Source organism: Macaca mulatta, chromosome 6 (assembly GCF_049350105.2).
Source record: "Macaca mulatta isolate MMU2019108-1 chromosome 6, T2T-MMU8v2.0, whole genome shotgun sequence".
Lineage (NCBI taxonomy): Eukaryota > Metazoa > Chordata > Mammalia > Primates > Cercopithecidae > Macaca > Macaca mulatta.
This window is the reverse complement of record NC_133411.1, coordinates 61,973,516-61,991,243: the sequence shown is the minus strand read 5'-3', so window position 1 is coordinate 61,991,243 and position 17,728 is coordinate 61,973,516. Positions and strand designations below refer to the sequence as shown.

At 39.7% G+C, this 17,728-nt stretch overlaps 1 protein-coding gene across 4 annotated transcripts in view; it reads left to right on the top strand.

The window, feature by feature from the left end:
• Window positions 1–17,728, top strand: part of ARL15 (ADP ribosylation factor like GTPase 15) — a 441,654-nt gene that overhangs the window by 131,447 nt on the left and 292,479 nt on the right. For all 4 annotated transcript variants that reach the window (XM_015140047.3, XM_078004127.1, XM_078004125.1 and 1 more), the window contains 1 exon segment: window positions 9,520–9,664. In XM_015140047.3, coding sequence (XP_014995533.1) covers window positions 9,520–9,664 — 145 coding nt within the window.

Genomic DNA, 17,728 nt, shown 5'->3' with positions numbered 1-17,728 from the left:
ATTCACGCCTGGGTATTTTATTGCTGGTTTTATTGCTTAATTCTGTTATTATACAAATTGATTTTTTCCCATCAAGCCATTACAATATGAGAATTAGATTTTTTTTAAAAAGAAACATTTATTTTTTTACTTAGTTTCCTTTCCTAGTAAAAGAAAAAAATCCTATTCCTATGATCTATTTCCAGTGTGAGAAGATGTGAAATTATGCATAGCTGGGAATTATATGAGAATCTTGAATTCATTTCTTTAAATCTAATCATCAGATACATGCCCTAACTTTTAAAACCTCCCTTTTGGTTCATCTTGAATTCCACATACCGAGACTCTTGAAAGCCACTGATCGGGATGACTGATGCAGACTGGGAGCCACGTGGGCCCCGGGTCTGGTTCAGCGCAGCGGCACTCTCTTCCATTCAAAGTCTCAGATGTCTGCCCCTCTGCAAAGCCGTGAGGCCAATGTCTATAGCTGCTAAGCATGAAATCCCCTGCTTCTGTTTGTTTCTTTTGTTGCCACGAGTTAATAGGGACAGAGACAGGAGACAGCCCAGAACAAAGCAGAAATAATGGAGTATTTCACCCCAAAAAGGAATGTGGATTGAGAAATACAAAGGGTAAGGCAAAGACAGACTTAGTGTCCTGAGGCAGTGTGATGTATTGGCCAGAAGCCTCAGCCCTGGGACAATTCCAGTCCAAAGCCTTCATCTGTGTGCTCCCAGCAGCCCACATGGCTGAAAGGTTTGACCCACCTTCTGTAAAAACAATTTGTTGTTTTTTTTCCCACTAGGGTCTTAAAGGATGACAGGATTTCCACCTCAAAACATAGGTTGCTCTTGGAACATGGAGAAGTCTTCCGTCTGGCAGCCAGGGGCCTCTTCACAGCACTCCCTTGCCCTGTTTATTATTTCTCTTGCTATAGATGCCATTTTGAACTTGTTTGCAAGAACCAGTAGTCACCCTAAGACATCGAAGCATATTTGATTTTTGTTTCTCTTCTTACAACTAGAAAGATAGGATTAGCTGAGAGATTGCATGCTCATTATAGACCTTCTCCTTCACATGCCTTTCTGCACAACCTAGTTTATTCATATATTTTCTCCTATACTCTCCTCCAACATATTTTATTTAGTATTTGCTTATTTATTTTACTTTATTGAGATATAATTTATATACACATATATTTTAAGGTGTAACTTATATATGCATATAATTTGAGGCTGTTTCAAAAGAGATTTTTTCCTTACTGCTATGCTTAGGATTGGAAATCTCTGCAGCTCACATGGGCTTCTCTTTTTTTTCTTTTTTCTTTTTTCTCAAGACAGTCTCGCTGTGTCGCCCAGGCTGGAGAGCAGTGGCATGATCTCATCTCACTACAACCTTAGTCCCCCAGGTTTAAGCAATTCTCCTGCCTCAGCCTCCTGAGTAGCTGGGACTACAGGCACATACCACCATGCCTGGCTAATTTTTGTATTTTTAGTAGAGACAGGGTCTCACCACGTTGGTCAAGCTGGTCTCGAACTCCTGACCTCAAATGATCCACCTACCTTGGCCTCCCAAAGTGCAGGGATTACGGGCGTGAGCCACCGCACCTGACTGGCTTCTCTTAATACATAAGTTTTGTCCTTTCCAGAGGACAGAAAAGGGTTAAATGAAAGAAGCAAACAGTGTGAAAGAGAGAAGCCAGCAGGACTTTGGTACCCGCTTTTCTTCCATCCCAGTCAATCTCCTCTCCTCTTCCTCCCCTGCTCTCTAATTCAGCAGGGCAAGAACCTTAATGATGCTATTTCTCACCCAGCTCCTCTAACTCCAAGAGAGCTGCAGGTCCCTTTTGCCTGGAATGAGAGATACTTTAGCCATAAACCTGCTGGTACAAGTAAAGAAGCAATACAAAGACTTGTATCTTCGACTTCCTTTGCCCGGTGTTTTTCTCTTCAGTTACACAGGCAAACTTACTTAAAGCACTCCTTCACCCCCTCAAAAGAACAGAACACCCCACTTTTGATGCTCTGATCCCTGACTTGAGGGCATGAACCAGGGCTCTGGAGTGGAATAACCCTGACTCAAACCCTAGCTCTGCCATGAACCCCAGCTCTGCCACTTAATAGCTCTCTGGTACATTTTCTTATCTCTGTGTTGCCCTCTATCTACACAGAATGGATCTAAAGTTTCCTTTGCGTGACATGCCCTTGGAAATTAGAGGCTTATCATTGCAGAAGTTTGGAAAACAGCTCAGGAGCCAGACTGCCAGGGTTTGAATCCTGTTCCACATAGGCAAGTTACTTAACTTCTTTGAGCCTCAGTTTCCTCCTCTTTAAATTGAAATCATATAGTACTTTTTAGGGAATGGATACATTAATACCCATAAGTCACTTATATCTGGTGTTCAATATGGTTTTATTTTTAATTTATGAGGACACCTGTCCCCAGTGTCTCCTACAGAGCTCAAGCAACTCTGACAAATCCTGTAACACATTTTGTAGCGTGTTGTATTTTGTATGGGGTTTACATTTTCAAAAGACAGAGCCATATCTGACAGTTACTGACCTGGAAAATATTTTGTTCTAAATCAAGTCATTTTAGATATTTAAGCACTTCTTAATGTTTTACGCATTGAACAATGCTTAGTGTTAGAAAACACGTCTAGAAATTGACTTATTTTTAGAAGCTTTTTTTTCTTCATTATGAGAGTTGGAGAAGGGTCAGAATGAATAGCTGCCTCTTTTTGGTTTGGAAGCCAACTATGTGAGAAATATATCCACTTAAAATTATGGGTGATTTTTCTCTTCCCTTTAGGTACCAACTCATGGATGTTTTGTTAATCTAACAAGTATTTATTGAGTGCAGTGCTTGGCCCCACCCGTGGGCCACATAGAAAAAGACCTGGTGAGCTGTCACAGGAGAGCTTGTGTTTCTGTCTGGCGAGACCAGTATTGAAATGAGAAGGAAACAGTGTGGGGCTTGGGTAGTGTGGCTGTGGGGAGGTCCCGAAGCCGACTGAAGAAAAGTTTCCAGCAACTATACAGAGCTTCAATCAAATTGAAATCATGCTCAGAATAAAATCATGTATTCATGATGAAAAACAGAGCATCAATTGAAACAAATGCCATGTCCCAAAGGGCTGGGAATTTAGCGAAACAGGATGGTAGGAAATACTGGCAATGCAGGGGCCAGTGCCAAAGTGGGAGGATTTTGAGCTAGATTCTCATCTAGGAACACATATTTGTAGGACAACTTTGCTGCTCTGTTTTGGTGCCTGGCCACCCCTTGGTAGCTGTAAAATTAAGCTTTTTGAACCTATAATAGGACCAAGAATGGATATGCCTTTGCGTCTATGTGCATATTTCTATCAGCCAGTGAATCTTAGAAAAGAATACATGTGGCTGGTATTAACTGTAGTGCTAGTGTGTGTACAGGACCAAGAAGTGGAAGAAAGGGTTATTTCTCTCTGAGAAAATTGAAGACTTCTCAGAGGAGGTGCCCTTTAAACAGAACTTTGAGTAGGAGTTTGCCAAGTAGGAAAATAGGGAGGAACTTTTATTCTGTGTGCACAGGAACAGGGTGGCATAGAAACGTTAAGTGCTCAGATCATATGAAGGAATAGTGGTGATTTGGAGGGTAGCTGGAGTCATTAAGGTAGAAATATAGAGGAAAATGAAATGTACAATTAAATGCTTAATTAGTGCTTTGCAATGTTGACATGAGGGGTTATTCATCAAGTACCAATTGTGTACAGTGCTCTGCTAGACCTACCAAATGTCTGGCACTCTTCGGGAAATAAATACCTTCTTTCTGTTCCCAACACAAATGGGGACATTTTAAGATCATCTTGCTGTCTTAGTGCTAGGTCATCAGACTGAAATGCCAGTCCTTATTTTACTCTAGTAATTTTATCGTTTGCTTTCATTTCTTTCCAATATTTGTAGTCACCTTCCTTTTTAAGCACATATTTCTAAGGGGTTTGCCTCTGCTTTTAAGCTAATCTATTATTTTGGCTGTTGACTATATGATTATATGATTTGTCCAAAGTCTACGATATAGTCACTTATTACTGGTGATTCTGGTCTTTGCCCTCTCTCAAGACCTAGGCACACCGTTTCTTCAAATACAGCACTAGAAGTTTGTGGGTACACAGAATGGGGAAACATCCTGTGTCCTGACATAATATGGTAGATACACTGGGTTCTTTTAAAAAAGACCGAGTCATGACTGTCCCCGTGTGAAAAGGCCTGTGAGCTGAAGCAGTCTAGGCAATGGAGACCATGACCTTGGTCGGTCCCCCAGAGGGTATACTTATATTCAGACTGGCTCTGTTCTCTATTTGCTGCTACCAGGGGATTGGGGACGGGTGGTGTGTGTTTAGTGTCTTGGGCTGAACTGGGATAGAATGGAGCATGTGGAGGCTGCTGTGGGCTATTAGAAGTACTACAGTCTGGGCTGTATATTGGGCGGCCAGGCCCTTGTCTAAGGAAGCTAACTGTCACCTAAGATACCTTGGGAAAATGAACATCGTGATGAGCAGTTATTTACCCATATAGTGCCTTTCTTAGTAGCATAATGTATTGCACCCAGGCCTCATAACATCCTCCTGAAGAAAGGAAGTAGCAGAGAGTGTTAAAACGTTACTGGTTAATCATGGGGAAACTGAAGCATGGATAGGTTTATGAGGCTTGAGCAGAGTTACACAATGCCTTAGTGTCTGGCCTGGGAATGAGGCCTGAGTTTGCCGCTTGCTGTCAGGGCTGCCGACAGCATTGTGTTTTGCATTGTATGACAGTGAAAAGGGCTTACTCTTAACAATGCAAGAGCTGCTGTAGGAGACACATACAATGAACTTTGGTACAGTATAGTCTAGAGGCCAAAATGAGTAATTTTAAGTAAATTGACTATAGGATCCAAAGCTTCATTAAGTTTTAAAACAAAAAACAAATGAAAACTCTTTACAGTTTTTAGGAACTGACTCAGAAAACATGACCATTCCTTCCCCATTGGAAGTAGCATACCCTTAAAAGTTTTATCTTGTTGACTCAAAATCTGACACTATTCCTGTTACCCATAGGATGATTTATTCCGTCATTTCAAATACATGTTGATTTCTAAGAGTCTGTGATTTATTTAGAAGATTTTGCCTTGTAATAACTATCAATCTAGATTTTAAGTTCCATAGCCTGTGGTTTTGTGGAGAGGCTTTTGTTTTATTCAGTTTTGGTTTGGGTTCTTATAGAACAACTGAAACTACAGAGCCTGGACTTTGAGAAAGAGCTTGGGGAGGTGCAGGGGGAGATGTCACGTTGGATGTCTTTATGTCATTCAGTTATATGATTGAAACCATGGGACTGGAGATGACATCACTGGTGAGAATATAAAAAGGGAAGAGAAGCCAGACTCAGTGGCTCACGCCTGTAATCTCAGCACTTTGGGAAGCTGAAGTGAGTGGATCGCCTGAGCTCAGGAGTTGGAGAGCAGCCTGAGCAACATGGTGAAACCCCATCTCTACAAATACAAAAATTAGCTGGGTGCAGTGGTGCACACTTGTAATCCCAGCTACTCAGGAGGCTGAGGTGGGAGGATTGCTTGAGCCTGGGATTTGGAGGTTGCAGTGACTGGAGATTGCTCCACTGCACTCCGTCCTGGCCGACAGAGAGAGATCGTTTTGAGAAAAAGAGAAGAGAAGGCTGGGCGTGGTGGCTCACGCCTGTAATCCCAGCACTTTAGGAGGCTGAGGTGGGTGGATCCCCTGAGGTCGGGAGTTTGAGACCAGCCTGGCCAACATGGTGAAACCCCGTCTCTACTAAAAATACAAAAATTAGCCAGGCGTCGTGGCGCATACCTGTAATCCCAGCTACTCAGGAAGCTGAGGCATGAGAATCAGTTGAACCCGGGAGGTGGAGGTTGCTGTGAGCTGAGATTGTGCCATTGCACTCCAGCCCAGGCACCGGTCAACAAGAGCAAAACTCCATCTGGAGAAAAGAAAAAAAGAGAAGAGAAAAGACAGTGGAGTAGAATATCACTGCTATCATTATGAAATCATCTTTTATGTCAGAAGTGCCTTAGGTGATCTAGAATAAACAGGTGAAATAGAATGGAGTTGGCTACAAAGTTTTTATACTCTGGATTTTAAAAAGAACATGAAGATGAAATTCTGGAGTGTTTGGCAAAAATATGAGTGATAATGTCATGAATAATTTAAGCAGGATGCTCTAGCAATCAGTTACATACAGTTTCATTCGATATTTTAAGATTTATGATAGTTAGGCCAGCCCTCCTCCAGGAGATAGTCCAGAGGAAGGAGCTGAGTGAGAATGAGGGCCTCTAGAGCAGGAATGGTATCTCTTCTCCTTGAACCCCAAACAAGACCAAAGCAGCCCAGTAAAAGAAACTGTGTGACTAGTTTTATTGTTTGTCCTAATTGAATGTGGAAGACCTTTTCGAAGTCTGAACAGCTGCTAGCCAGTGGCCATCTTTGAGGGAATAGATACATACATAAATAAACCTATCTCTGAGAAAAACTCTCATTCTGAGTCTGGGAGACAGACTTTATAAAAAAGCTTGTAAAAGTCAGACAGTATCAGCCAGCCTTCATATGAATCCACAACACGATGTGTTGGCGTCTAGAATGCTCTTAGTAGTTATGGTCATTAATCTTGTGGGAGAGGGTGTGCTGGAACTAAAGGAAGGTCAGAGAAGAACATCTCATAGGATGAAGACAGACTGAAATAAGTAGGACTCCTCAGGCTTGAAAAGACTGAGAGGAAATACAATTAACGTGAATAAACCCACGAAGAATATGGGTCATAGAATTGTTTACCAGAAGCAGGCAGAACCTCTTGAAAATGGAGGAAAAGTGAATCTAGGACAAAAAGAAGCTCTAATTTACCAAGAAAGTTGATCGTGTACACCAAAACCACTATTTAGGGAACTAGGCTAACTAATGGCATTGAAGTAAAGTGAAAAAGTCAAGGGTTTCTAATTTTGACATTATTTTCTTGAAGCGGGGAGGGCCCAGAGAGCATAGATCAAGCATCCTATTAGTCTCTATGTTTTCTTTTTTCTTTGCTTAGGTAAAATTTAAGTGTCGTTCATTCTTCATTCAACAATTATCTGCTGAGGGTAGATTCTATGCCATGTTCTCTGCTAGACACTGGGGGTACTGAGATGAAGGGGGACAGACATGGTTCTTACAGGCTGGTGACTAATAAGAAACTACAATTGTCTGTGTAATGAATTTACAAAAGCCCTGTGGAGCTTGACGTGAATTGCTAACACAATCTTAGGATTGGAGGAGACTGCCCTGAGGACTGGATGATTAAGTTGAAACCTAAAATTGATGAGGTGTTGGCTAAGTCCAGAATAGGGGAAAGAGGGAACCGCATATTAGATGCCTCAATTGAGGTAAGAGAGGGAATGGCTGGAGGATCTAGGGGAGTGAGGGCAATGAGGCTTGTGAGCTTGGCTGGAGCATATCATGGAGTGTGGGGTAGACCATGGTAAGGGTTTGGGCTGGAGAGCTGGGCAAAGTCACTGGGATGGCTTAAGCACGTATGGTCAGATTTTCTGTTTATAAGCAATCCAGTGGCTGCAGTGTGGAGAATAGGGGGCACAAGCGCAAATATACTGGACCTAGTGGGAGGATATTGATGTTGTCCAGGTGATGATGGCCTGGGCTGGACAGAAGTGGACAGATCCTAGAGCTACTTCAAAGGTCATATGAACTGGATTTGTTGATTAGATGTGAGAAATGAGGGAGAGAGATAATCAAGCTTCATTTACGAGAGTATGACAGCCAATTAGGATTCAGATTTTATCTAAGTGAGATGAATCAACAGACTTTTTTATAGGTCTCTTCTCTCATGATCTCCAGATGACCCAGAAGTGAGTAGATCTGCCTTCTTTCCTCCCTGTTTCCCCCTTTCCCTCTTTCTCTCATGAATCATTCAGGGTCTAAATGTTTTGGGCTCTATAAGCTGGCACATCGTTGGCCCTTATGGATAAGTAGAAAGATCAAAAGCTGCACAAATGATACCCTGTCTCCCAAATCCTCTTGCCTTCCTTCCTTCCTTCCTTCCTTCCTTCCTTCCTTCCTTCCTTCCTTCCTTCCTTCCTTCCTTCCTTTCCTTTCCTTTCCTTTCCTTTCCTTTCCTTTCCTTTCCTTTCCTTTCCTTTCCTTTCCTTTCCTTTCTTTCCTTTCTTTCCTTTGTTTCTTTCCTTGCTTTCCTTGCTTTTTCTGAGATGGAGTCTCACTCTTGTTGCCCATGCTGGAGTGCAGTGGTGTGACCTTGGTTCACTGCAACCTCTGCCACCCAAATTCAAGTGATTCTCCTGCCTCAGTCCCCTGAGTAGCTGGGATTACAGGCGCCTGCCACCATGCCTGGCTAATTTTTTTTTTTGTATTTTTAGTACAGACGCGGTTTCACCACATTGGCCAGACTGGTCCCAAAGTGCTGGTATTACAGGCGTGAGCCACCGTGCCTGGCCCAGATCCCCTTGTCTTTAACTCTTGCAGAGCAAACAGGTTTGTGCAGTGAGCAAACAGGTTTGTGCAGTGCACAAACTATACTACAGTTCATAGTACCCTGGTTGGTTGACCTGAAACAGAATTTAACAAAGGCCAGAAAGGCAATGGTATATACAGAGACTGTATTTAATGACTTTAAAAATCTTTGTATTTTGAAATAATAGCAGTGGTAAGACCAGAATAAGGAATTTTCCTCTATTCTCTTCACTCAGCATCACTAGTCATTAACATTTTGCCATGTTGACTTTATCACTGTCCTCACCAGATAAAGATGGAGTTGGAGATTTAGAATTTTTCTGAGCCAGTTAATTTTGGACATCAAGACCCTTCACCTCTAAATACTTAGAGGTATTATAAATAATTAGAATATTTTCTCAGAACAATGATTTTTCTTACATAACCACAGTACATTGATTAAATTCAGGAAATTTAACCTTATACAGTACTCTTATCTAATATGCAGTCTATATTCAGTGTTCACTTATTGTCTCAATAATGTCATTTATGGCTTTTTTTTTTTTCCTTCTTGATCTAGGATCCAGTCCAAGATGTACTGCATTTTTATTATGTCTTTTTAGTCTTCTTTAACGTGGAACAGTTCCTCAGTCTTTCTTTGACTTTTAAGAAGTTGGTATTTTGGAGGAGAACAGCCCAGTTGCCTTATGGAATACTCCTTAGATTGGCTTTATCTGGTTTCCTCATGCTTAGATTCAGATTGTGTGGTTTTGGCAGGAAAGCTGTGGGATGATGTCATGCTTTTTGCAGTGCACCTGCCATAGCAGGAAGGCAGCCATGAAGTAGAAAAACATTTCATAACTAAGGATGTTAACTTTGATCACTTGGCTAGAGTGGTGTCTCTAGGTTTCACTGTTCTAAAGTTACCATTTTCTTCCTTATAGGTAATAGTTTATTCAATTACTTTTTAATACTTAGTCAGTCATTGTAAATGTGACTAAGGTTTATTTCCACACTCTCATTTAAAGGAACATTTTCCCCCCTTCTTTTGGCAGTGTTTTAGAGCACTTTGCTGCAAGGGACCACCACCTGCACGACCAGAATATGACCTGGTTTGCATAGGCCTCACAGGCTCTGGCAAAACCAGTCTGTTGTCCAAACTCTGCAGTGAAAGCCCCGAGAACGTCGTGTCGACCACAGGTGGGTACTGTGCTGGGGTTCTGTCCCTTCTTCTTTCTCATCCCAAGATGTCCTGGTTTCCTGTGCAATTTATGTGGTTCCTCCCCTCCCTTCTACTTATAGTTTAATGCTTTAGTCAGTTTATTAATTTTAAACACTGTCTCTTTTTCAAAAAAAGATTTGAAATGGATTTAATAGCATTAAACTGCTGTATCCTGCATCCCTCTAGCAGGTCATTTCAGTGGCACTAAATAAATGAAGCTTGGGAAAATATTAATACAAATGAATCCTGAAATCTGGAACTCTGATATATAACAAAATGGATTCATCTTGGGTCCATGGAGTACTTTCCTTCCTTGAAGTGTCACTCCAGCCTATGTTTCTTGGCCACACACTCCCTGAACAGTAAACTGATATAGTCTGAATTTTCTTCCCTTGTCATTTTTCACCTGGAGGAAAGTCAGTGCAAGAGATTATCCATCAGCCTTTCCCTATTGCTTCCTGATGGAGCCAAGCAAAGTCAGTCTAGGGCACTGGTTCTCAATCAGGGGAGATTATGCCTCTGAGGGGGACATTTTGGAGACATTTGTGGGCAGGGGTATTACTGGCTTCTGGTGGATAGAGGCCAGTGGTGCTACTAAACATCCTACAATGCACAGGGTAGCCCCCCCCAAAAAAAAGTTATTAGTGAGAAATCCTGGCTAGGGTTTTTTTTTTTTTTTTTTTTCTCACTTTCCAAGTGTGTCCTCTTTCTCTTCTGACAATGAAGAAGGAAAGAAGAGTATAAGTTAGAGGAAATAATGGAAGAACAGTTGTAAGAGATGGAGAACAGAGCTGCTGTGCAGAGAGAGCTGATAAGGAAGGAGAAGGGTGAGACGTTGTCTGGAAAGTTGAAAAGATTGTGCATCAGCCAGCTTATTTTGAGCATCTACTATGTGCTAGGTTCAGTGTTAGACATGAGATAAACAATGATTTCAGCATTCCAGGAGACTCAGTGTACTGGCTGCGTAAACATTAAGTTCATATCCAGAAATCGACGGGGCATGGAAGGAAGGGGCATGACAGTGTTGCCTGGACCTCGGGAAGGGAAGGATGCATGATGTGGTTTGCTACGTTAGATTTGAAGTTGATAAGTAGGTCTGGTACAAGAAACAAGGTGAGGGGGTGGAAAAGAAAGAGGACTTAGGAGCAGAGGGGCAGAGTGAAGACAAGGAGTGTGAAACAGATTGGCAACCCCTAGAAACTGCATTTCTGTGTGGCTGCAGTGTATGTTTAATAGAGTGCCAGGAGACAAATTGTATTCAATGGTGGCTGACTCTTAGCAGACCTTTCATACTCTGCTCAGGAGTTTGGGCTTTTTGTGTAGATAGTGCAGAGACATCAGACTGTTTTAAGCAAGGAAACTACATGATCAGATGTCCATTTGAGAAGAATCAAACTGGCCATGATGTGGAGGCTAAATTGTGAGTAGTACAGTTAGAGGTGGAGTCAGAAGATTACTGAGATGGTGCGTCTGAGATGATGAAGGCCTTGGCTGAGGCAGTTACAGGGGGAGGAAGAGGAAGGAATAGGTAGGATACATATTTGAGGGCTAGAATTGACAAAGCCTAGTGCAGTTGAGTTCAGAGAGTGAGAGTGAGAAAGCCATGGCTGTCTCAATTCCTGGCTTAGGTGATGATTGGATGATGGAATTATTAATTAGGATTTCCTACAAAAAGTAGAAAGGATATTGTTGATCAAGAACCTTACTTCAGTTCAGGTCAGCCTTTGCCAGCAAGTAAGCTAGAAAAAAAGTGCAGGTTTTGAGAACTTTTCCGATTTTAGAATTGAGATGAGAAACTGTGGAGCTGTTAAAGGAATGAGACATCGCTTGGTTTTAGGATGAGGGAAAGAATAAGGGGATTGTAATGAGTAGAGAGATCCCAGAGAGGATTAGCAGAGCTCATGTATAGCCTCTTTGCAGGAAGCTGTTTCTGACTACCTTCTTTTCTCCTTGGACAGAACTGAGTACTCCTTCCTCTCCCCACTAGGCATTGCCTGTATTTCTCCCAGTTAGTGCCTGTAGCACTGCTTTGTGTACATGCCCATCTCCCCATCTTGGGTTAGAATCTCCTAAGGGCGGATAGAGCATTGTATGTGGTATTGTATACCCAGAGTCTGGCACAAGGTTTGAGCATGGATACAGATGTCTGTTAAATTAATAAGCAAATGAAAGTAAATTGAATCTATATAGTCCTCTGTCAGCCTTATAACAGCGCTTATATGACAGGTAGGAATCTTTTTCCATATTCTGTTTCTAAATTACCTGAAGATCAAAGGTATGATGACATGGCTATTGTTATACAGCTAGAGATAGGATGCCAGTTCAGGTGTTCACGTGAAGTTTAGTGGTATCCAAGGTTTAGGATTTCTGATGGAAGTATGTACTTTATTGGTTGTTTGTAAAACTGTGAATATCTTTTGACTAATGTGCAATGAAGTTATATAAACTTTATTAGCTTAATTCTTTTCAAGGAAAATAGCTTCTAAAATATGTGTAAGAGTAACGCAAAGTATGCTTTTCTTCACTTACCAGAGTTATCTTTCAGCACTACGGCTGGAGGAGCAGTTTCGAATTACAGTGTAAAAGATTGTCTGTATATAATTTTATTACTTGTAAGTTATGTTTTGTATTTGTTTTTATTACATTTTTTAATAATATGTTTTACCAGAATCATTGTGTGCTAGTTGATTTTCTGATTAATTAATTATTAGATTGGCTAATTTTTTGGATATCAAGCTTCTTTGAGTGGTCATTGTTCTGAACCTGGCATAATGCCTTTTTGGAGGCCTCCTTGGAGGAAGCTGCCATCAAGAAGTTTACACCCAGGTTAGGTAGATAAGTTGTGTATTGATAAAAACAGTTCACATATATTGCTTATTTAATATACGCCAGGCTCTGTGCTAAGACAGAATGTGATATATGGTATACTTAATGGTGTAAATATGAAAGTTAAAAGAGGAGAGTGATCATTTCTAATCTGAAGGGTCAAAAAAAGCTCATAGTTAAGGTTACATTTGAGTAGGGTCTCATATGATGGGTAAGATCTAAGCAGAGAGGAATGGGGTGAGGAGAGTTGGGGATAGAAAGCATAGGTGTATTCAGAGAAAGATTAGTGGTCTTACTGAGTTAAGGCACAGCATGCAGAGATTTAGGGTATGTTGGGATCTAAGGCCAGAGACTAGAGAAGCTGTTGGGGGAGACCCGTTAGATGTAGAGGTGATCCAGCAGGGACAATACTTGTGGGGATGTTACTGCTACTGTAAAAGTGACAGTTATGCTGGATATTCGAGAGGAAAGGAAGATAAAACAATCAAATATGAGTCAAGTTTATAGCTTTGTGTTTTGGTGAATTGTTAAAAAAAAAAAAGTACGGAGAACATGACAGAGAGTTTTAAGATAAAAATAATGAGTTTAGTTTGGGGCATGCTAATTTTGAGGTTTGACAGGACATCTAGCAATGATCCAAATGCTAAAAGACAAGCAGACTAGAGAGATTTTGGAGATAGATTTGAGAGACAACTCAGTCGTGGATTTGGATGAGATTGTCCAGGGGTAATGGGTAGAAAGCGGAAGAAAGGTGCTAAGCACCAATTATATTTTGTTAATTCATTCCACATTTCACTGAATGCCTGTTATGTGACTGACACTGATTTAAGGACTGAGGATATATCAGTTAACAAAATATACAAACAACCCTGCTGTTTGGAGCTTACATTACAGCATCTGCTTTTGATAAGGAATATAAGTCAGACAGTTCTATATAATATCCTTTAAGTCAAATATGGGCAAGAAATCAAAAGAACCAGTCAAATAAGGTAAACATAAGTCTAAAGTCTGAGAAAGGTCATTGGATGTGGTGACAATGTGCTAATTAATAACCAATGGTAGAAACAGCTTCATTGGAGTATTGAAGTGGAAACCAACCTGAGAAACGAGGGGATGAAGAGCAAGCAAAGGAATTGAAGGGTAGACCATGATTTTCACTCCTTAACTCTTTGGAATATAGACAGTTCTTTCAAGAAGGTGGACATAAAAAGAGAAAATAGTGCTAAGAGAATTTATTTCTATAAGAAAAGGTCTCACGAGCATGCTAGTAGTCAAGAGGTTTAGAGTGGTCATCAGGGGAAAAGGCAAGACTGAAGATGCTCAAGAGAGGGCAGTGAGCCCAAGAATGCGTGAGGACTTGTTGTTCTGGTAAGACAGAATAACTGGAACTGGTTTACTCTCCATCTAAAAGAAGAAGAAGAACAACAACAACCAGCTCATGAAATATACAAAACAACAATTTTCAAGCCAGTAAATACAGTTATCCTTGAGAGATGAGAAACAAATGAGATGTGCGCTGTGATTGTCCCAGCTTAATGCCTTGAGAGTTTCCAGGCTGTGGCACAGTTCCAGAGGGAACTGAGGTGGTGCTCAGTGAACTCCCTGCATTGAAGAGACGAAGCTGAGAGCAAGGGGAGACCAAGATGGCTAAGGTCCATAGAATCGAGTACTAGAGAAAAGAGTTGTAGAGAGAGAGAACACTAGAGATTTTCAGAGGGTCTCCTTGAGTATCCAGCAAAATATTCAATCCATGCATTTGAGGAAACTTCCCAAGGCCAGGGCAAGAACCATCTTAAAGGACTAGAGGAAAAAGTGGTTGGTGTTCACACAGGGCTGAAAACTATGCCTGTAATCACCAGATGGACTGGAAAACTTATAACTCGCCAGGAACTGGGTAGAGTACTTGGCAAGGTCAGCCGTAAGTGGTGTTCTACTCTGGACTCACATGACAGATAATATTAGTAAGTCCCAAAACCTCAGATGGTTGTCTAGTAATGGTAATGCATCTCAGTACAAAGCTGTATAGGATTTAAAGAAAAAATATTCATCACTCAACAAGGTAAAATTCACAATGTGTGACAGTCAGTCAAAGATTATCAGGCATGGGAAGAGGCCAGAAATCATGATTCATAATGAGAATAATCATCGAATTGGAACTGACCCAGAACTGATATAAATATTAGAAGTAGCAAAGGGGGTCGTTAAAACTGTTATTATCACTGCATTGTATATGTTCGTAGAGACAATCTGAGAGAGAAAAAAATGCAAAGAGCATCCAGTGAGCTGTGGGACAACTTTAAACCTAAGCTAGGGTAATTTGAGTCCATAAGGGTGAGTGGAAAGGGACAGAAAAATATTTGAAGAAATAATAGCTGAAACGTTGTCAAACATGGAGAAAACTCTACACCTCCAGATGCAAGAAGCTCGTTGAACCCCAAACAAAAGGAACATGAGCAAGGCTGGGCACAGTGACTCATACTTGTAATTCCAATACTTTGGGAAGCTGAGGTGGAAGGATCACTTGAGGCCAGGAATTTGACACCAGCTTGGGCAACATAGTAAGACCCCCATCTCTACAAAAAAATAAATAAATAAATTAGTTGCACATGTTGTTGTTCGCCTGTAGTCCCAGCTACTTGCGAGGCAGAGGTAGGAGGACTGCTTGAGCCCCGTAGTTTGAGGCTGCAATGAGCTGTGATCACACTGCTTTACTCCAGCCTGTGTGACAGAGAGAGAGACCCCATCTCTGGGGGGAAAAAAAGAGAGAGAGAGAAAGAAACATGAATATAACTATACCAAGGCACATCATAATAAAATTGTTCCAAATCAGTGATAAAGAATATGGATGTTTAATTTTATGTGTAATTGGCTAGGTCCCAGTGCCCAAATATGTAGTCAAACATTAGACTGGATGTTTCTATAAGGGTAGTTTGGGATGAAATTAATACTTAAATCTGCGGATTTTGACAGATTGTCCTCCATAATGTGGTTTGGCCTCATCCAGCTAGTTGGAGGCCTGAATAGAATAAAAGACTTGCCTCCCTGGAACAAGAGGGAATTCTTTAGTAAATGACCTTTGGACTTGAACTGCATATTGATTCTTTCCTGGATCTCCAGCCTGCAAACCCAAGCTTCAGATTTTGGATTTACAGCAACTGTAATTGTGTGAGCCAATTTCTTAAAGTATTTCTCTGTCTCTCTCTCTCTCTCTCTATGTATATATATGTGTATATATTATGTATATATTATATATTATATATAGATAGATATAAATATATATTATATATAGACATATATGATATATACAATATGTCTATATATATACAATATGTCTACATATACAATATGTCTATATATGATATATATTTATCTCTATAAATCTCTCTATACAGAATATCTATATATAAATATATCATATATAGATATAGAGATATAAATATATCATACATAAATATATATCTATATATCTATATATGATATATATTTATATCTATACATGCACCTATATGTACATGTAAATATACATATAAACACACATCCTTTTGGTTTTTTTTTCCTCTTGAGAACAAAGTAGTACAAAGAAAATACCTTAAAAGCAGATAAAAGATGTTACATGAGTAAGAATAAAAAAAAGCTATAAGGAAAGTTTATACCACTAAATGGAAAAATGCAGGTAAGAAGACATTGGAGCAGCATCCGAAAGGGAAAAAACTGTCAACTAATATCCAGCAAAAGTCTCTTTTAAAAAGAAAGTAAAAATAAAGACTTTTTCAGATATACAAAATCTGAAGGAATTTATTGCTAGCAGATAAGCATTATAAGAAATGTTAAAGGAAGTCCTTGAGTCAGGGAAAAAATGATACCAGATGGAAATCTGGATCTATATAAAAGAATAAAGAGTGGCAGAAATGCAAATTATATGGATAATTATATAAGATTTACTTCTTATTATTTAAATATCTTTAAGTGGTATCTCTTTAAACAACGGTAATAACCACATATTATGGGGTGAACAACATGTAAAAGTAAAATGCCTGAGAAAAATAGCATAGAGGCCATGGGGACAAAGGGAAGTACAATATTGGAAGATTCTTATACTATATGTGAAGTTGTATACTAACACTTGAAGGTAGACTGATTAAAGATGTACTATAAACCCCAAAGTAACCACTAAAATAGCAAAACAAAGAATGAGAACGAAAAAAGCAACAAATGAGATGAAATAGAAGTATTGAAAACAATCCAAAAGAAGGCAGAAAAATAAGAAAAGGGGAATAAGAATAGATGAAACAAATAGGAAACAAGTGGAAAGGTGATACAGTCAAACCTAAACATCAATAATAGTATTAAATATAAATGATCTAGACTCCTTAATTAAGAGACAGAGATTGATATAATAGATTTTATTTTAAAAACCAAGCTGCAACCAAATATTGACTTTAAGAATCAAACTTTAAGTATAAAGACACAAATAGGGTAAATATAAAAAGGTGGAAAAAGATACATCATGCTAATACTAGTCAGAAAAAAGCTGGGGTAGCTGTGTTAATATTAGACAATGTAGATTTCAGAGCAATGAATGAGGCTGGGGATAAAGAAGTTCATGATGAAGGGATCATTTAATCAAGAGACTGTAATAGTATTATACATTTATGTACTTAACAGAGCTTAAAAATATGTGAAACAAAAAAAAGATAGAACTGCAGAAAGAAATGGACAAGGCCACAATTACAATCAGAGACTTCAATTTCTCTCAATAATTTATAGATCATGTGGGAAGAAAATCAGCCAGTACATAGTAGACTTCAACAACACTAACAGCTAACTTGACTTGATTAGCATTTTATAAAGTACTCCACCCAGCAACAGAAGACATTCTTTTCAAGTACACATAGACTATTTGCCAAATCAGGCCATAACCTGGTTTATGAAAACAAGTCTAAATAAGTTTAAGTGGCTTCAAGTTATGTCCAATATGTTCTCAGACCACAATAGAATTGCATTAAAAATCAATAACAAGAAGAAAAAAAATTCTCCAGTATTTGGAAACTCACTTACTTCTAAATGACCCATGAATCAAAGAAGGTATCAAAAGAGAAATTATAAAGGATTTTGCACTGAATGACAATGCAACATATTAGAATTTGTGGTGCCTATAAAATGGGACTTTATAGGCCACTAAATGTCTGTTCAGAAAAGAAGGGCCTCAAATCAAT